General features: G+C 43.6%; 1 protein-coding gene across 4 annotated transcripts; it reads left to right on the plus strand.

Annotated features, from left to right (window-relative positions):
• The first annotated feature begins 309 nt into the window (after positions 1–309).
• Positions 310–20,401, plus strand: LOC140065116 (TBC1 domain family member 24-like). 4 transcript variants are annotated; one of them, XM_072112632.1, is made up of 7 exons: positions 310–511; positions 6,863–7,889; positions 10,066–10,224; positions 14,865–14,928; positions 15,533–15,631; positions 15,722–16,034; positions 18,163–20,401. In XM_072112632.1, exons 2-7 carry the CDS (start codon positions 6,871–6,873, stop codon positions 18,306–18,308), a joined length of 1,800 nt encoding a protein of 599 aa, XP_071968733.1. In that variant the 5' UTR covers positions 310–511; positions 6,863–6,870; the 3' UTR covers positions 18,309–20,401. The 4 variants fall into 4 exon arrangements, with proteins under 4 accessions (XP_071968733.1, XP_071968730.1, XP_071968732.1 ...); XM_072112629.1 differs by lacking the exon at positions 310–511 and adding an exon at positions 797–1,023; XM_072112631.1 differs by lacking the exon at positions 310–511 and adding an exon at positions 798–1,027.
• The last annotated feature ends 630 nt before the right edge of the window (positions 20,402–21,031 follow it).

Here is a 21,031-nt window from a genome sequence, read left to right on the forward strand (position 1 = left end):
ATCTAATCCTGTAGTGTGATACTGTTTGCTGAGCGTTTGTATCTAATCCTGTAGTGTGATACTGTTTGCTGAGCTTTGTATCTAATTCTGTAGTGTGATACTGACTTCTAAACCTTTGTATCCAATCCTGTAGTGTGATACTGACTTCTAAGCCTTTGTATCCAATCCTGTAGTGTGATACTGACTTCTAAGCCTTTGTATCCAATCCTGTAGTGTGATACTGACTTCTAAGCCTTTGTATCCATTCCTGCAGTGTGATACTGTCTTTTAAACCTTTGTATCTAATCCTGTCATGTGTGATACTGTCTGCTGAGTGGTGTATCTAATCCAGTAGTGTGATACTGACTGCTGAACCTTTGTATCTAACCCTGTCACCTGTGATACTGTCTTCTGAGCTGTTGTATCTAAGCATGTGCGATACTATCTGCTTAGCCGTTGTATTCAAGCTTTCCATGTGTGATGAGTGAACATTGAGTTTATGTATCCAATCATGTGTGATACAGTCTGCTAAGTAAGTGTATCAAAGCATATTAATGATACTGTCTGCTGAACTATGTGCGATAGTCTGCTGAACCAGTGTATCTAAACCTGCCATGTGTGATACGGATTTCTGAGTTGATGTATCTAATTGTATCATATTTGCTGCTGTCTCCTAATCCAATCTTATCATGTGATATTGCCAGCTGAGCCTGTGTATCTAAGCCAGCTTGTGCGATACATCTCCCATCATGCATTGTACTACATTTGCTCTTTCCTTAGCTGCTGACAGTCTGTATTTGCTGTGGGCAGCACAGGTTTATGTATTTCAGAGTGTTATTTTCCATTAATACAGCAATAAGGAAGCAGAATGAATGGGTCAGCACAATCGCTGGATGACAATCGCTGCATTATGTGAGGGAATTGCCCACAACACTGAGCTGCCAGCCCCGAGGCCGAGAGCCGGTGGCTCAAAGAGAATTAAACGCTTGTTAAATATAATGTATCACAGTTTATAGAGGATTATGGCATCAGCCCTGATAAACGGTGGGTAAGTGTTCTTGGATGGCTCTGATGTTACTCGCACCATAAACTACTATTGTGTATTCATGGCTCTAGTTACTTTGTGTAACACAACTGGTGGCTATGTGCACAGGCAAGGTCTGCCCCACATGCCCTGTGCTGATATAATACTGATGCCTTGCAGATTGACGCAGGGATAATGATATGTAAGGTCTTCATTAATTACAAATATAATGTAAAACCCAACCTGTTATAGAGCAGGAGGAGCTGAGCAGTTTCTACAAAGTGTCCTATCTGCAGGCAGCATGTTATAGAGCAGGAGATGCTGAGCAGATTGTATATAGTGTCCTATCTACACATACCATGTTATAGAGCAGGAGGAGCTGAGCAGATTGTACATAGTGTCCTATCTGCAGGCAGCATATTATAGAGCAGGAGAAGCTGAGCAGTTTGTACATAGTCTCCTATCTGCAGGCAGCATGTTATGGAGCAGGAGGAGCTGAGCAGATTGTACATAGTGTCCTACATGCAGGCAGCATGTTATAGAGCAGGAGAAGCTGAGCAGTTTGTACATAGTCTCCTATCTGCAGGCAGCATGTTATGGAGCAGGAGGAGCTGAGAAGATTGTACATAGTGTCCTATCTGCAGGCAGCATGTTATAGAGCAGGAGGAGCTGAGCAGATTATACATAATGTCCTATCTGCAGGCAGCATATTATAGAGCAGGAGAAGCTGAGCAGTTTGTACATAATGTCCTATCTGCAGGCAGCATGTTATAGAGCAGGAGGAGCTGAGCAGGTTGTACATAGTGTCCTATCTGCAGGCAGCATGTTATAGAGCAGGTGGAGCTGAGCACATTGTACATAGTGTCCTATCTGCAGGCAGCATGTTATAGAGCAGGAGGAGCTGAGCAGACTGTACATAGTGTCCTATCTGCAGGCAGCATGTTATAGAGCAGGGATAGCTGGTTGTACATAGTGTCCTATCTGCAGGCAGCATGTTATAGAGCAAGGGGAGCTGAGCACATTGTACATAGTGTCCTATCTGCAGGCAGCATGTTATAGAGCAGGAGGAGCTGATCAGATTGTACATAGTGTCCTATCTGCAGGCAGCATGTTATAGAGCAGGAGGAGCTGATCAGATTGTACATAGTGTCCTATCTGCAGGCAGCATGTTATAGAGCAGGAGGATCTGAGCACATTGTACATAGTGTCCTATCTGCAGGCAGCATGTTATAGAACAGGAGGATCTGAGCACATTGTACATAGTGTCCTATCTGCAGGCAGCATGTTATAGAGCAGAAGGAGCTGAGCAGATTGTGCATAGTGTCCTATCTGCAGGCAGCATGTTATAGAGCAGGGGGAGCTGAGCACATTGTACATAGTGTCCTATCTGCAGGCAGCATGTTATAGAGCAGGAGGAGCTGAGCAGATTGTACATAGTGTCCTATCTGCAGGCAGCATGTTATAGAGCAGGATGAGCTGATCAGATTGTACATAGTGTCCTATCTGCAGGCAGCATGTTATAGAGCAGGAGGAGCTGAGCAGATTGTACATAGTGCCCTATCTGCAGGCAGCATGTTACAGAGCAGATTGTACATATACTTTTTTAGGGAAATATTAATCATTTTATTTTATACATATTCAATGCTCCTCATTCTTTGTATAGAAAGTGAAATGATATAAGGAAATTAAATCTTATTTCACGATACAAATAACACCACATATAATGTGACATGTTGCTGTTCCTCCTGACATGGCGCAGGGTTGTAAGTCATCATCCTAAAAATAGAACTGAGTTGTAGGATGGTAAAATTTCCAGTTTATGGAGGTGACTAATTTGTTGATGTTTTGCAATGGAGGAAATTTACTCCCGATTTGGTTTTGTCCTTGAAGAAGTGATGGCTTCTCCCCTCTCCTGGCATGAGAGCAATCTCAGCAGATCTAGAGCCATAACAAAAAACAAGCCCCGGCTCCCTGGTTGGGCCATGAGGGGGGGCGGGATGGTGCATGGAGGTGGGGGATAAGACACCTGCTCCTCATATTGTCTTAGTGACAGGTGAGCTGAGACCTTACACATCATCATAGCCGCTGCTGCAGGAGATATAACCGAGAGGGACTACTACTCCCTTCATTCAGGTAAGAACTATTCTCCTTTACTTATCTGGGATAAGTATTCAAGGGGCAGTCTGGGACCCCCTATGCAGCATGATAACAGGGGTCCCCTGAGCATGCGTCCTGCCTTTAAATGCCTATAGAGTCCTAAACCTATCCCTGGCACTGTCATGGAAGATGAATGAGAATTCTGGGGAAATTATCAGCATCTGCATAGCAATCGCATTCATTATTGGGACAAGATCTTCATATCTGTCATCATTGAGAGTCCCAGCAATCGGACACCCACCATCAAATTGTTATCCCCTATCGTGTGGGTGGCATATAACAAATCAAACTTTGGACAACGACAAATTTTTATAAATCTGCAGAAATTTAAAACCTTGATGTGACCTGCCCCTAAACCCTAACCCTAGTCGGCAGCGGATATTCTGTAGTGATTTGGATAGGACTGTGTATGCTGCAGTGTTAGGCTGTGTTCACACGTAGCGTTTACGTAGCTTGAAACGCAATCCAACAGCTAAGGAAAGGAGATTTTGCCTAATCACATTTCTGTCAACACGTGTTTTGTAAACACAATGTTAACACAGTGTAATCGTGTGTTCATATCATGTTAATATTGTGCTTACAAAATGCTAATGTTGACAGCAATGTGATTAGGAAAATCTCCTTTGTGTGAACACTGCCTTAGGATACCTGCGCACCGCCGTTCATTTTGTCTGTGTTGTAGATGGCATCTTGGCACATTCGTTTCAATGGACCCATGCACAAAAACGGGTTTTACACTCCTCTGTATTGAGGCTGTAGAAAACTCAGGTCCTATTCTTGCCCGTGTCCCCTCCCATAGTCCTGCAAATACTGATGCCGCATGGATGACCCCTGCACATTCCATATGTGACCCATCGGGCTGCGTTCAACATGGCCAGTACAGGAATGGGTTCGGTCTGAACACCCTTGAGGGCGCGTGCACATGATGCACTGTGTTGTGTTATTTTTTGCCACGTTTTTGCCGCATTCCAAAAGCTTCAGCCTTGATCACATGCTTAGATTACACTGCGTTCACATGTAACCTCCGCATGTGATCACGATTCACATGCCTGAGGGTGCGCACACGTGTTCCCCTCGCAGTGCATTTTGAAACACATTGAGGCACATTTACTTACCCGTCCAGAGGAGTTCACCATCTTCTTCCTGGTGCATGTAAGCGCTTGATCTTGCGACATGATTTGAAAGTTGAATCCGGCGCTTTGTCCCCCTGCAGCATTGTAGTAAGGCTGCAGTCACACGTGGCATTTTGAACATGTTTTTGGCCCGTTAAGTAGTCCTTCAAAAAAAGCATCCCTTTTTGAGAAACGCATGCATTTTTTTGAAAACTCATCCGTTTTTTACCAGCTTTAATTAAGATAATTGGTAAAACCTGTCAAAAACGTTTATTGCCGCATGCATTTTTTGATGGACTGCTTAAAAAACGGGTTCAAAACGCCACGTGTGACCACCACCTAAGTATTCTCCTATGTGTTCTACTCTGTTAATTCTGCACTTGTTTCATTAATGATTTGGAACAAGCGGTTTCCATGTGTCCTCAGTCAGAATGAAGCGGTTTGTGCCCTAGATATTCCTTGTTTCATAAACACGCTAGTAGCAATGTGCTGCAGGCAGATCCAGATATTTAGTGAAGAGGTCACAAGGAGAAGTGGGTAAATGTTACGCTGCAGAGTACTGAGTGCTGTAAACACTGTAAATCTAACAACCCCAACTATGCCCACACTTCACACTTGTAGCTGTTTGTAGATATATAGCACCAAGTGAACCCGAGCTTCTATTAAAGGCAGTGATGGCTAACCTATGGCACTGGTGCCAGAGGTGGCACTCAGAGCCCTTTCTGTGGGCACTCAGGCCATCACCAGAGATGAGTCCAGGTATCTTCCTGCAGTCCCAGACAGCCCAGGACTTGCTGTGCACAGAGGTATTTTAAAGTGACAGCTCTACCCGGGACTATTTTCTGCTGTATTGGTGTCCTCAGGTGCTGGTATCAATGAAAACTGTGACAGAGAAGGGAGTATAAATCACAAATTACATTTCTGTGTTGGCACTTTGCGATAAATAAGAGGGTCTTTGTTGTAGTTTGGGCACTCGGTCTCTAAAAGGTTCGCCATCACTGACCTAAGGTTTCTTATTGATTACCTATACCTCGGGTGAGTGCTCATAGCTGATCTCCTGGGGCCAGGCACTTGCTAAAACTTCTCTTCACTCTGTGCCCATCAGAGCATCATATATTGTATAGTGGCTGTACTTGGTATTGCAGCTTAATTTATAATAAGCAGCAAACGGGCCACATGAAGAATGGAGGTTATGACCAACCCAGTGATTTGATCTTTAAGATAGGTGAGCACACCAAAAATCCAAGAAAACCCTTTTGAGATGAGCGGACCCAAAGGGTCCGAACGCCGCACTTTCGGCGGGTTTCCCGAATATTTCCGTTTTGCGGCGAATTGCCCCGGGATTTTGGTGAACGCGATCGGATTTTGGTGCATCGGCGCCGGCTTGCATGCAAGGTGTGGCCGTCGGACAACCTGACAGATTTGGACAAACCGCGGAATTTAAAAAAGGTTTTGTGTCGCAAGATCAAGCACTCACATGCACCAGGAAGAAGATGGTGAACACCGGCGGATCTCAGCGCAGCAGCGACACATGCAGGAACTCGGACACACGATGTTCGTGAATCGCGTCGGACCCGAATCCTCGCCGGACAACGCACCACAGGATCGTGATGGGACCGGGTAAGTAAATCTGCCCCAATGTGTCCATTCAGGTCCCCGTGGCCAATCATGACCATGTCTAGTTCGTCTGCCAATCCAGCAATATGTCCGGATCATGTGGGCTGAAGCCGAATGGAAACATCAGGTCCGTTCAACTCTAGACCGTTACAACATGCTGATTGGTAGAGTAGGGGACTAACTGATCAAGGGAACGTTGATCATTTCATTTTCTATAGGATAGTCAGACATTGCCTGGTACCGTCTTCGGCTTTCACCAGCAATCCTATAGACAATGGGCCCAACGCTCTCTAGATCACGGGAAGTGCGGAAGATGGACCCCCACCACCACATATATAAATAACTGAACTAGCTCTGTTGTATAAGGATATTGAAATTACATTCCTACATCTCAGCTTCATACACTTCTATAGGCATCTGTCACCCATAGGCACCCATATTTAAAAGTGGTATAATAACACACCTAGAAATGTTCTACACAGGAAGAGAAACATAGAATAAATATTTTCTTCTGCTACATTGTTCCAAAAACAAGGGCAGAATGTGACCTCAAATTTGCTAAAAACAGCAACATCATTTGTTGTGAGTTACCTATGGGATGGGGCTTGTGAGGGAGCGACTGCTGGGTCGCTGGGTTTATTTTGAGGGTCACACCATGCGCCCTCTGGCAACGTAAACAGCAACAGCTTGTAAAAAAGTTATGTGTAGCAATAATTACTTGTTCTTTTCAGAAATTCATGCAGTCACTTACTGTCTCTGGGTTTCAATACTTGTCCTTGGGATTCCTTCTCACTCCTTGTCTGACCTTGGGTCACACAAATCTAAAAAGCTTATTAAACATGAGCTCTTCCACTCTTTGTAAAGTTTGTGCCCCTATTGGCACAGATGAGTAGCTATCACCCTATATATTTGCTTATATAAGGGAACTTCTAAATAACCTCCCGTGGTTTTATGTGTTCTGCTTCTTCCCCAGAATCGAGGATGACTTGTGCGCCCCCAGTGATCATCACTCCAGAAGCGGATGCCTGGGATATTGATACCAATGCCTATGCAGACTGCGGCCACTTCGTTGACTGGGACCAGTTCCCGATGAAGACCGGTCCGGTGAACTCCTTCCATATAGAAATCCCTCAATTACAGAAGGACCTGAAGAAAATGGCAAGAGACGGAACTTGGGGTGAAAACCGAGCCTTGCGTGCACAAGCCTACAACCAGATCATCAAAAATATCAATTGTCGGATATTCACGCCCACCGCCACCGTTTATCATGACGTATCCGAGCGCCTTTTTGGACCAGGTGGACTGGATGATCACCCCTTACCAGATTTTTTGGAGGGTTGTCTAATGCCCATGTACTGCCTCAATGTTCGGGGGGAAACCGCGGTTAAGAAGATACTTATAAGTATCGGTAACCAGTATCCGGACATCACCTACTGCCCTGCGTTGCCCGCTGTGGTGGCCCTCCTGATGCATTTCAGTGAAGATGAAGCAGAGTGTTTCGAGAGGGCTTGCCGCCTTATTTCATGCACCGAGCCCCACAAGACCTACATCGATCAAAGCTTTGTGTCCTATGAAGCTTCCAACATGACGTTTGGTGACTTGGCCAAAAAGTATTGCCAGGCCGGCCATAAGTTCATCACAACCCATTGTGAAAACTCATCGGAGGTCTTCTCGGAATGGTTGCTGTGGATCTTCGGAGACTTGCCCTTTGAATACGCCATCAGGGTCTTTGACGTCTTCCTTCTAGAGGGGAACAAGGTGCTGTACCGGGTGGCTCTAGCCTTGATCAAGCAGTACAAGCTCCACACGGAGTATGAGGGACAGGACATTAAAGCAGACATCCAGGAGTTTGTAAAGAACATCTCCAAACACGTGTGTGTGGACAAGCTCCTGGAGAAGGCCTTCAGCATTCGACTTTTCTCCCACAAAGAAATCTGGCTCCTAAACATGGCCAACAGGAAGGCTCTGTCACAGAGCGGGATCACTGTCGTACAACCAAGGTGAATGCATACTTAAAGGGCATCTACCACCAGGATGAAGGATTGTATGCAAATGAGCCTGAGATGCTCCATGCTCCAGAGGTGTTAATAGAGCCTGGAGCCCCTCATTTGCATACAGTCTTGGGAGCTACAATTTTTAAATCGTGATTTGAGATCTGTATTTATATTGTGTGGAGGGGAGGGGGGATGTGGTGAACATTTTTGTAATATGCTTCATTAAGAAATTTTGCTTGGTTTGTTTAAAAAAAATAAATAAAAAATCAAGCTACTTCCTCCAATAGAGATGTGTATTCCAGCCTGTACAGTGTGTGTCTATAGAGGCTGTATGAGCTCACATGTTAACTCCCTGTGTGTGGTTAAACAGCTCTGAGAAGGGAGGATTAACCCCTTCACTTTCAGCTTGAAAGTCTTAGAACAGGGGTCAGGAACCTTTTTGGCTGAGAGAGCCATGAACGCCACATATTTTAAAATGTTATTCCGTAAGAGCCGTACCAGATGTACATTCCCCCCAGTAGATAGGTAGTTCCAGTGTCACGGGTGGCCCTGCGATCTAGGTCTCGGATCGCAGGCACGCCCGCGCCCTCTCCTTGGCGGCGCGCCTTTCCGAGCTCACTCAACCCACCACTTCCTGGCTCTCGACCCGGCTGGCCATCGCGTGCGCGCCGGCACGTGCGGATTTAAAGGGCCAGTGCGCCGCTGATTGGCGCTGTCCACTTCCCGGGTTCCTATAAAGACCGGCGGCTACCAGATAGGTAGCCATAGCACATGTCCCCCAGTAGATGCCCCCAAGTAGATAGGTAGCCACAGCACACGCCCCCATACTTCCATTAGATAGGTAGCCACAGCACACGCCCCCATACTTCCATTAGATAGGTAGCCACAGCACATGTCCCCCAGTAGATGCCCCCAAGTAGATAGGTAGCCACAGCACACGCCCCCATACTTCCATTAGATAGGTAGCCACAGCACACGCCCCCATACTTCCATTAGATAGGTAGCCACAGCACACGCCCCCATACTTCCATTAGATAGGTAGCCACAGCACACGCCCCCATACTTCCATTAGATAGGTAGCCACAGCACACGCCCCCATACTTCCATTAGATAGGTAGTCACAGCAAAAAAAAAAAAAAAAAGAATATTCACTTACCAGCGCTTCCTGCAGCCAGGTCCTCATCGCTCCCACGCTCTTCTCTTTGACCCAGGCTTAGACGATGGCGCAGAACGTAGGCAGTGGTAACGTCACTGCCTGTGCCCAGTGATCAGTCTAAGAGACACACAGCAGCCATCACTATTTATTAAAGATCTGTCTGTGAGCCAGATACAGCCAACAGAAGAGCCATATCTGACTCCCGAGCCACAGGTTCCCTACCCCTGTCTTAGAAAATACTTTCATAGCATACTACAACCAGGAAGAGAACAGAAAGGGTTAACACTAACAGCTGTGTAACAAACAGGAGAGGAAATGGAAACTCTCCCATAGCAGAGGAGAAATAACATTGTAACTAAGGGGCACTTAGCAGACTGTTTCTTTACTAACTAAAGGGAATGTCTTAATGAAGTATATTAGGTAAATGTTCACAACATTCCCTGCACACAATATCAAAAATCATCTCGCATGAAAAGGGAACCGGTCAGTGTGACCATGTAGACTTCAGCCAGAGTTTGGTATTGTCCTGGAGAGATGTGTAATTATACCTTTGTATGTGTTGTTAGTAGCAGCAGGACTGTGGATTTATATTCTAGGGTTGTATCTTCTACAAATGCACTGAAAGAGTGTCCTCACACTACTGTGCTCTCTGAGCCAGTGTTAGGCATTGTCCATGTAAAGCTGTGTAATCATACCTATGTGTATGTTGTTGTTAGTAGCAACAGGACTGTGAAATATGGATTTATAGGGTTATTGTTCTACAAGTGCACTAGGTGTGTTGCCTCACACTCCTGTGCTCTCATCTCTGTGCCTTGCGGAGCTCCACTGCTACAACTTCTGCTAAGAGCAGAGGGGAGTGTCGATGAAGAGAAAGCTCAATGCAGAGAGCACAGAGCACAGCAGTGTCAAGGCATATCCCCCAATACACTTGAAGAATGGAATAGAAATGCTTTTCTTGGTGTTACTTGCAAGACTTTCTATGACATTTTGGAGATTTTGCAATAACCATGTCTTGTTTCCCTGCAGACAACCAGCTCACATGTCCGTAGACATTACAAATTTCTCTTCCGAAATTGTAACAGCCCAGGAAATGAGGATGGTGTGGTCCTGGATTCCGGAACGTTACTCCCTGTATGCCCCTGTCCTGCTGTTCTCTACCATGGAGCATGGCTATAGTCTACAAAGGTAAGGGAAGAAAGCTCCAAACTTAACTGTAATTGGATAAATTTGGGGCTCAACCGCAAGTATGTGGTCTCATCTTGTCTCTTGTCCCTAAAGGGGTCAAAGGAAACTAGTCACCAGAATTGACCACTAAGATACTGGTTCCTTCTTTGTAGAGTTCTCTCTTTTTGGAGGAATTTTTAAATGGGAAAACAGGCGAGATTTCATATAAAGGTCATGCAAAAATGAGTCATATTTTGCCCGAGATGAGTCAAGTTTAGAGTCTGTGGGGAAGATGTCACTTCAGACACCCTTATCTTCCGTTCTACAATACTGTATGGTATAGGAGAAAAAGGCTTCTGGTGTTAAAGGTAAGAATCACATAAGTCTTGTGGATTTGTGAGCTGCAGACCCAGAGACACCAGCAATTCAAGAAATGAGTAGGAATTGCATTTATAGCTTCAGCTCGCATTTACAACTATGTCTCCAGTTCTGTAGATCACGGAACCAGAAGCCTGGTGTGATCTAAAAGATGAGATTTATCACAGTATTAGACAAAATATAGATAGAAATTTTATTCATGGTATTAGGCAATCCAATAGTGTAAAGTTTTGATCCACTGAGGGATCTTCATCAGATCCGGATGATGGTATGAAGGCGAGCGGTAACACCGCTGTAGCGCAGGCTGGGAGGAGAGAGGTGGACATGCTACACTAGAGCGCTACAGCTCCCCGTTCAACTCCATACTACCTCTCTCCTCACAATCAGTGCCTGATGAAGATCCCTCAGTGGATCGAAACGTAACACTATCGGATTGCTGAATACCATGAATAAAATTTCTGTCTATGTTTTACGAGAAACGGAGTGCCGAATTTTTTTCTTGAATGATTTAGAACAGGTTGGTACCCTATTTAGAGCACCCAAGCTACCCAAGGAGTGATGTGTAATTTGTACCTACCTTCCTATTAGGGGAATTTATTAATTTGGGCGCAGGGTGGCACTGGAACCGTGGTATATTTTTTTCAGTGGGATGTAAGTTTGTGGGGGACTAATGAATTGGCTCAAGGACTAAAACTTTTGGAACTCCCTACACTTGCTTTTAGTGGCTTCTCCGTGTTTGAGATGAAAGAGGATCGGTGGGGTCTTGGTAGATTTCCGGGGTCTGATGCTCCTTCCATTACAATATGATGCATGCACTCGGCCCCTTGGGATGTGTAGAGTTTGTGAAATCTTTTTGTATCCAAATCCGGCTTCTCCTTAACATCATCTGGACCTGCCCAGTGTGTTCATTCATGATGCAGAACCCTGAGATATCACAGAGCAGAAGGATTTATATGGAGACCTGATTACACACAGGGGGATTATATTTATCCTCATCTGTAATTTAGGATGACATTGGATCATTCAGAGATCAGAGGCTGAACTTCTGGAGGGACTTTGGTGCACTCAAAGTAAGGGTGAAGACACACGTGGCGTTTTTAGGCAGTTTTTGGGCCGTTTTTAGTGTGTTTTCAGATCGTTAAAAAACGCATCCGGTTTTTGAAAACGCATGCATTTTTGTCCGTTTTTAATAGCGCAAATTTGGAAAAACGCATGCGTTTTTAACGATCTGAAAATGCAATAACTAAAAACGGCCCAAAAACTGCCTAAAAACGCCATGTGTGACATCACCCTAAAGGGGCCGAATAATATTACACGCCCCACTTTTCAGTTTATTATTTTTCTTTTTTTTTTTTTAGAAAAGTTTAAAATATCCAATAAATTTTGTTCATGGTCACAATTGTGTCCCACGTGTTGTAAATCCTCAACAAAAAATGTACAATTTACAACTTTATGTTTGAAGCCTGAAATGTGGCAAAAGGTAGAAGACCAAGGGGGCCGAATACTTTAGCAAGGCGCCGTATATAAGGCCCTGTATATCAGGCTCTGTAACTACTGAAAGTTTTCCTAAAAATAACCAAGTTCTTACAGTGCCTAGTAATTTACATGGGGTGATTTATCTCCGGGCTTCCTAGTTTGCGTTGCCTTAAACAGCACTTTATGTAGAAAAGCAATTTAATGGCTGAGTTCCTTCTGAGCGGCTTGTAGAAAGTGCGGCTAATCTATGGCCTCTCCTTAGTCAGGACTGGAGAAAAGACGTTTATCAAGGCCGGGAAATAGGAATTAAGACAGAATTGCAATAAAAACGCCGCGCCGAATGTGATTTTGCATGTGCGGCTGTAATTATGTGACGTCTTCTTCGGATATTCTGCCTCTTTAGCTTTATCTTTGTTTTTCGGCGGCATTTTCAGTCAAGGGCTAAGTGCACACAATCGTGCTGAGTCCTTGTGCTGGTCAGATCCAACAGTGCAGTGAATGGGAGTCCTTGCATCAAATAGAAATATGACACAAGGACCCCCTGTCTGCCGGCCTAATGGAAGCGCTGACTAGGGAAACATGCACTATTTTATGCACCACAAAGGACTGATACAAAACGTACTGAAAATGTACAGATTTTGTTTGAGGACATGCAATGGACTTGATCGTCTGAGGCCACCTTTCAGCACTGCGTTAGTGTTTTGGAAGCACAAGGCTTCCCCAGTCGCAGTTGTGTTTCTAGTAAAACGTTTGCGATTGGTAACAAGCCACATGCAAAACACGTTGCACTTGTACTTTGCAAAGCAAACGCTTTGAGTTTACAAGATGCAATGTTAGGCTACATTCACACAATGTATGCCCGCCGTACAGTAGTATGGCGGACCTACATCGGCGCTGTGGAGAGGAGCAGGGGATGAGCGCAGCTCAGCCCCGCTCCTCTCCATAGGAATATACAGAGCATGGCGCCGTATCACGTAGAAAGATAGGACCGTACCGCTCCCGTACAGGGCCGTGAGCCCATAGAAGTGTATGGGGGATGTATAAACGCGATGTGATGTTAACACTGCATCATATAAAACACAAATGTTAACAAGAAAAAATTTTTTAGTGGCACTTATCAGACTTATCTGGCCGTCCTTATGTGCTTCTACCTTAACCCTCAAACACCAAAAGGGAAAAGAGCGATGTAATTCATAAAAGTATATAGGTAGGCACTAATAGGAATCGGCTCCAGATTTCTTATTAAAGTGATTTTAATCTGAGCAATACAAACATACAGATAAATACATATATAGAAACATATATAAAAATCAGACCCACAGACGTCTGTAATGAAAAAAATTGGTCTTAATAACAAAAAACAACTAGTTTTAAATTGAAAGATTCTAACGTTCTAAAGACGCATCAAAGATTTATCTTGAACCTAGTACATCAATATTTGATATTAAGCTGATAATATACAATATAAAAGGATTCTATTAAAAAAAAAAAAAATCATATGAATAAAAAAAGTTCATACGAATGAAAAAAAGGGGGATAGGTATCCAGGAGGTGTCTTTGGTAACTGGCAGGATATAGGGCCCTATATCTACAGTGTATAGCTAAATTTATATAATATAGCTATATTGGGCCGATCCTATTTTTTTTTTATAGAATCCTTTTATATTGTATATTATCAGCTTAATATCAAATATTGATGTACTAGGTTCAAGATAAATCTTTGATGCGTCTTTAGAACGTTAGAATCTTTCAATTTAAAACTAGTTGTTTTTTGTTTTTAAGACCAATTTTTTTCATTACAGACGTCTGTGGGTCTGATTTTTATATATGTTTCTATATATGTATTTATCTGTATGTTTGTATTGCTCAGATTAAAATCACTTTAATAAGAAATCTGGAGCCGATCCCTATTAGTGCCTACCTATATACTTTTACAAATGTTAACAAGTTGCTAACAGAATTTTGGCACAATGTAACCAGATAAAATGTCCCCTAGATTTTTATAGTCCTTTACTACAATTGTTTCCAGTGTAGACAATCCTCTATGACCGGACTGATACATTGTAACAAACTGTCAGGACGGGATTTGTGCTTTTCTATATAGGATACATTTGCAGCTAACCTTCAGCAAAGTTTTAATTTAGAACAAATGATGGGTGCAAAGACACATGTTCCTTATGAGAGGACACAGAAAATAGAAGCTGCTCCCACTGATATAAGATTATTAGTGAATCCTAAATTCGGCTTCTCTGTTACCTTTCATTGATCTCCAATATCATATACCTCCACCAGGGGGCACTAAATGTTCGTTCTCTTCTGAATTCCAGAAAGTGAACACATTTCCTACCGTATATACTTAAAATCGATACAAAGCGACAAGGGTCAATCCTAAAATAAAATAGCTGAATAAATCCCAAAATTGCTTGCATTTTCCGGAGGCTGGCTATGTGAACATTGCGGAGATGAGCTGTAAAAGGTCTTTAAAAAAGTTTTCTAAACTACTCAAAATCCCCTGCTACATGGAGAGCAAAAAAGTAAGGCGACCATTCTGCTTGCAATTGCCGTGCTATGTAGAATCTGTTAGAAAACTACAACTCCCAGCAGTCTCTGACGGTGCTGTAGTCCTGCAACAGCTGCAGAGTCTTTGGTTAGAGACCCTGACTTAAAGGGGCGTTCCATGGGGCATATTGGCAGGGAATACCACACAGATTATGTTACAGCAGTATGGATCTGCTAGATCTTGTCCGTGAATCTGTGTTTCCGGATCTCATCTCTTTCAATAACAATCTCTTTGCATTTGATTGCAGATTTTATTCCCATTGTGAAGGGACGGAGCCCACTGTCCTGTTCATCAAGACGACTGGGAATGAGGTAACAAGAAATTTTATAATTATTCAGCATTATACTATATAGCTGGCCAGCCGTCAGACCTCCAGCTATTCCTTCTCCCCCACTTCCCTCAGAGGTGCACTGTTTTTGGAAGAAAGCAGCCATGTTTTATGACCCTTTTAAGGATTGGGCATGTTGCAATTCAGCCTGCCTGATGGTTATTATCCACTGACATACCTACAGGATAGATGGTCAAGCCAAAATCATTATAATAAAGGATGAGAATCTTAAAAACCTCCAAGGAGATACATTTTGCGAAAAACGGTACATATTCGCCAGTGAGAATGTCCAGTACAGTTCATTGTGTGTGTGAGCACTGAGCCAGTCCTTGGTCTAAAGCACATAAGGCTGTAGATAAGGAATCTATGAGGGTAAGGGTGGCTGTATCTAATCAATCCATAGCGAATATTTTAGGGAACAGGAGACTGTTTTAGTTTTTGAAAATTTTAATGCTGCCATGTGAGTTCACTGCAAAGGGGCCCACTAAGGCTCTGTCGCCGAGGGGCCTGCTGGAATCTGGAGCCGACCCTGCCTACAGCCCCAATATATGATGCATACCCACATTATAATGAGTGCTCTTCCCCAGGTGTGCGGTGCCTACCTCTCCACAGACTGGAGTGAAAGGAAGAAATGCAGCGGGCAGGTGTCCTCGTATTTTGGAACCGGAGAATGCTTTGTGTTCACTGTAAGTGTGCGGCTGTGTATTACAGTACAGGTGCGATATAAGATGTGGATGGTGATATGTGATGGAGTAATCGTCTCTGTTTCCTCTCAGATCCGTCCAGATGTGGAGAGATACGAGTGGGTTGTAGTGAAGAAACCGGAGATGGTGAAGACCGCTCCACCTTCTCCGCGCTCCAGACCTCGCTCATACTCTCACGGTTCCCGGCTTTCTCCCACACCCAGACGTCGGTCCCTTACAATGACCTCTGCTCCCTGCAGTCCGTCACAGTCTACAAACTTCCTAAGTGTCCCGGGAGAAGGAAACCCCAATCGCTTATCTCCATTTCTTTCTGTCCGACATTTCCAGCTGCCATCAAAAACTGCCTCCATGTTCATGTCTGGAAGCAACCAAGGCTTTATCATAGGTAAGATTGTAAGGTCGTCTATAGCTACTTTTTACACATCTGTACTTTGTTGCAATGGATCGGTGTAGAAAGCCTGATAATTTCTTGTAATCCACCATGGAAGGGGGCTTTTGTATCCCATGCCAGATTATCAGGACAATCGGGTGCAAGACAAGGGGCCCCACCATCATTTGGGAATGCACATTCCTAGGAAAGTTCATTCCCATGCATCGCTGCTGTATGGGATGAATATCTCGCCTTCTGTCTTCATATACTTCTATGCGTCTATCCTAACGCCTTCCTACAAGATTTACCCTCATCTTCTTCCTTGTCCGACCCTTTGAGTGCATCTGATTAAAAGGGCCAGTGCACTCTTTGCTATTCTGTACCGATCCTATCTCAGTAGCCTCATGATTATATAAGGCACCATACCACACACACACGAGGTGCCTGAGCATCAAGGTTCCTAGTCTGCAAGTCTCCTGAAAAGTATCCTTGTTCCCGCTGCATAACTGACTCCCATGTTCCTGACCCTCAGCTGTGTTTTCCTGACTACTCCAGAGCTCCGTCTGCTCTGACCATGACTTGTTCCTGGCTATTCCCTGCCCAACTCCTGGTGCTTTGCATCTGCGTCTCTCCATGACAACTAGTCCTAATGTAAATTCACAGATTAGTCCGAACTGTATACCTTATGTACTCGAGTATAAGCCTAGTTTTTCAGCACAAAAAAATGTGCTGAAAACCCAAACTCGGCTTATACTCGAGTAAAAAATATATAGGTTTTACAAGGTTTTTGTGGTAAAATTAGGGGCCTCGGCTTATACTTGGGTCGGCTTATACTCAAGTATATACGGTACTTAAATACTGTACGGTCATCAGATTTTGGCCATTAAACTCCCAGCCCCCTCAGGTAGGGTATGAAATGTCCTTACTAGAATTCCCTCTTTTATGTCAATTCTCTGCTGGTTACCTATTTAAAAAAAAATCCTCCAAAATCATGTGAAAATGAGCAGGGAAGAGTCATATTTGCCTGAGATGAGTCTAGTTTAGAGGCTGCAGGAGTCAATTAAGGCTGAGTGTCAATTAAGATGTACCTATCTTCTGTTCTATAGTACCTAGAAACAGGTTGCTGGTGTCATATTAAAGATCAGAAACCTTGTCTTTCATGGCGCAGGCTTGTGGCTCAGTATACTACTAAATCAAAGATAAAGGCAATTAAAAAACAAAAGATGGGAATTTAAGCTTTATCTGCTGCTGGAATTTAAAACCATGGAGGGTATTTATCATTGGTTTTCCTGGGATTTTTTGTGTTGGAAAAAAAAAAAGTCTCAAAGTAGTCGCATTGAGGTTTTTTCTTTTCACTGCTAAAAAGTCTCACGGGACTATATACACCTCTTCATTAATCTTGTGTAAACATAGAACTACTACTAGTGCAAGATTTCACAAAGATTCATGACTTGAGACTTTTGCAAAAAGTCTCATTAAAAGTCTCATAGTCACTCCAGTGTGTTGAGACTTTTTGTGCATTTTGAGACTTTTTTTTTTTTTTTTTTTTGGGACTCTTTGAAAAAAAAAAAATCCCAGACAGAAAATGGATTAATAAATTATTAATCTGACATAGAGCTGCCCCAAAAAAACCGCCTACTGATAAATAACCCCCCTTTATCTCTAACTGTATGTGTCTTCGGTTTTGTAGATGACAGAATCACAAGTATCCTTATCTTTATTATGACATAAGTAGCCTGTTTTATGGTTCCATCAGACAGAAGGGAGAGCGTCTGAAGTGACGTCCACCTGCAGCCTCTAAATTTGACTTCTCTCAGGCAAAATATGACTCTTCTGCTCTTTTGCATATGACTTTGGTGGAGATTATTCATAGGTAAACTGGTGAGATCTTACATAAAAGATGGAATTCTAGAAAGGACGTTTCATACAATACCTGTGGGGGCGAGTAGTTAAGTGTGGTACAATCTGGGGACACTTGGATAACACCACCTGAACGGTGGCACAGACTGTCCACGACCCACTGCATGTCAGCACACCCCCTACACAGTCCAATTATCAGGAAGGACAATCCCCAGGACCGACCATTTCTGATAATCATCTCACTATAAAAAGTCTAAAAGTTTCCTGTGATCTCTTGTTCCAGGAGGGGGCGGTGGACAAGCCTTGAACATAGACGCTGACCTCAACATCGGGAGGACGGAGCCTTGTGAAACCTTCGACAACCCACCTCTGTGTGAAGAAAACTTTCATATACAGCATCTGGAAGTCTGGGGCTGCCAAAACTCCTAAATCTGGAAAAAACGAACAAAAATATTAAGATCATTTTTTTTTTTTTTAATTATTGCCCGGGGGAGGGGGGGGGGGTAGATGCTAAGGGCATCCATTATGTTATGTATTTGTAGCGCTTTTGCACTAAATTTGTATTTGGTTCGTCTGTTACTTGTAGTATGAAAACTTTTTTGCAAGTTTTGTGACCAGTAGGCAAAAGAAGCTGATTATATAGCACCCCCTGCTGGGACCCCGTGTCATCAGCTCCAATCTATGGGGAAACTGGGCAGTGTTTGGTTTCCCTACACTGCCTCTACAGGAGAAGTGAAGTATTACACTGAACCGATCGGACAGGATCGATCAGGTCCTCCAGCGCTAAAGACTTTCTTCGTAACTAATCTTCGCCTTAATCCAGAGATGAAAGCGCTGAACAGGAGACCCCAGCGCATCAAAAATCAACAATATCTAAACCTGCTGCAATTCCTGTGCAGAAACGAATTTTTATCTATAGTTGTATGTGGCCACTGATACCTGGCACTGGCGAAATGTACAAGAAGTGATAATTTTGTGTCCTAATTAGCAGTAAATGTTTGTGTTATTTAGTGATGTACAAAAATATTACACTGTAAATAGTTGTTTGTTATCTTCCCACAATCAATTTCATTGTTCAAAATAGAATGTGTATATATAAAGTTATTTTACTTTGGAGATAAAGTCGCCTGAGGGCGCAACATTTTTTTTTTAATTGAATACAATTATATTAAAGGGGTTGTCCGAGTACTGAAAAAAAACTAAAGGTGGCCGGGAGAGGGATGCTTAAAAAAATAAAGATGTACTTGCCTTCCAGCGCCCTCCGGTGTCCTGCGCTGCTGTCGCTCCAGTCCGGGCGCCATGTAAACAAACATGGCCGCCGGAGCAGCGCTGGGCTCAGCTTCTGGCCGGACCCGACAACCTTCCGGCCCTCATTCACAATGCTGTGAATAGGGACGGTAGGCGTGGCCGGCCACGGATACCGGAGGGCACCGGAAGGTAAGTAGGACTTTATTTTTTTAAGCAGCCCTCTCCCGGCCACCTTTAGTTTTTTTTTTTCAGAACTCTCAGACAACCCCTTTAAAGGGAAATCTACCATGAAATTCTGCAGATATCTTCAGTTCTCTACCTAAGGGTGCGGTCACACGTGGCAGTTGAACCCGTTTTTGGCCCAATTTTAAGAAATCCCTTGAAAAACGCATGTGTTAAAAACCGCATCCGTTTTTGACCGTTTTTCCCAATTATCTTAATTGAAACCGGTAAAAACGGATGCTTTTTTTTTTTTAACGGACTGCTTAAAATCGGGCCAAAAACGGGTTCAAAACGCCACATGTGTGACCGCACCCTAAGGCATATAGGGTTTTATGTAAAGTGTCTGAGACAAGACACTCCATGGCAAGGAATTTCTGACAAAGTTCTGAACTTTGCTAATAATTATAGTGGGGGTACATGAAACCCCCATTATATATCAGGCTGAGGGAGGGGTACGTGCTGAGGGAGCAAGGGGGTTGGGTGAGACAGCGTAAGGTGGTATTTTAAACCCGTTTTTGGCCTGTTTTTAAGCCGTCTGCATCCCTTTTTCACCCGTTTTAATTAAGATAATTGGTAAAAACCGGTCAAAAACGGATGCGTTTTTTTAACTGACTGCCAAAAACGGGTTCAAAATGCCACATGTGCCGCCGGCCTAAGAGCTATGGAGTTACAGCATGGAGGGGTTCTGGTAACAACCCCCAGAGGCATCCAGGCTCATTAGCATAATTATGAAAGTTGCTTTTAGAAGGAAAGAGGCCGCGGATCACAAATATAAGTGGTTTATCATGGTGGATTTTGTTGGTAGATTTCCTTTTTACTATCCATGTGCCTATTCCGTCACGTGGAGGATGCCAATGGCACCCAGCAGATCCCATTGACTAGTAGATGGGCCCCATTGGAATTTCTTTGTTATGTGCATTATTCAAAAATGTGAAGCCTATGAATAAATAGTATTGCACAAATGTAACTTTAACAGCTCTGCAGTGACCTCTGAGTTACTACCATGCCCGGGACGGTAAATATGAAGAATAAAGTTTCCGTGGCTGCCATTTTTATGTTTTTGCTGAGCATTTTTGTGCCATTGAAGACCCCAACCTAATCAAATCTCTTATGGGCCAAAGCTTTTAAAGGCTGACCATGCTATCGTTTTACAAACAACGCCCCCTGTGGATGACACGTCTGCTTCTGACATGGGCACTGTACACACCTGCCTTTATGTGCCCTTCTGATGTAAGGTACGGCCCATATTACACACAAAATGCCCAAGGGATGTGGGATTATTCCATGGGCTCAGGAGATTCTTCCATACTTCTGATACCCAGGGAGGTCGTCCCTTTTTGGGAGGCTTCCTGAGGTAGACAAGTCTGGTCACATGTTCTAGCCACATCCCAAATGATGGGCATGATTGGCATCTAGAGTCTTCATAGCCCTAAAAAAAAATGGGCTTATACACCATCAGATGATTATTCCTCATCCCAAATGGTGGCATTGTTCAGGAACAAGGGGTGTTCCGAACCATAAATATTTTTTGACCAGACCTGTACTACAGGAGGTTGGCAAGTGTGCTTTAACTACAGTGGGTACGAAAAGTATTCAGACCCCTTAGAATTTTCACTTTGTTTCATTACAGCCAATTGGTAAGATCAAAAAAGTTATTTTTTGTTGATTATTGCACACTCTCA

Source organism: Engystomops pustulosus, chromosome 6, assembly GCF_040894005.1.
Source record: "Engystomops pustulosus chromosome 6, aEngPut4.maternal, whole genome shotgun sequence".
Lineage (NCBI taxonomy): Eukaryota > Metazoa > Chordata > Amphibia > Anura > Leptodactylidae > Engystomops > Engystomops pustulosus.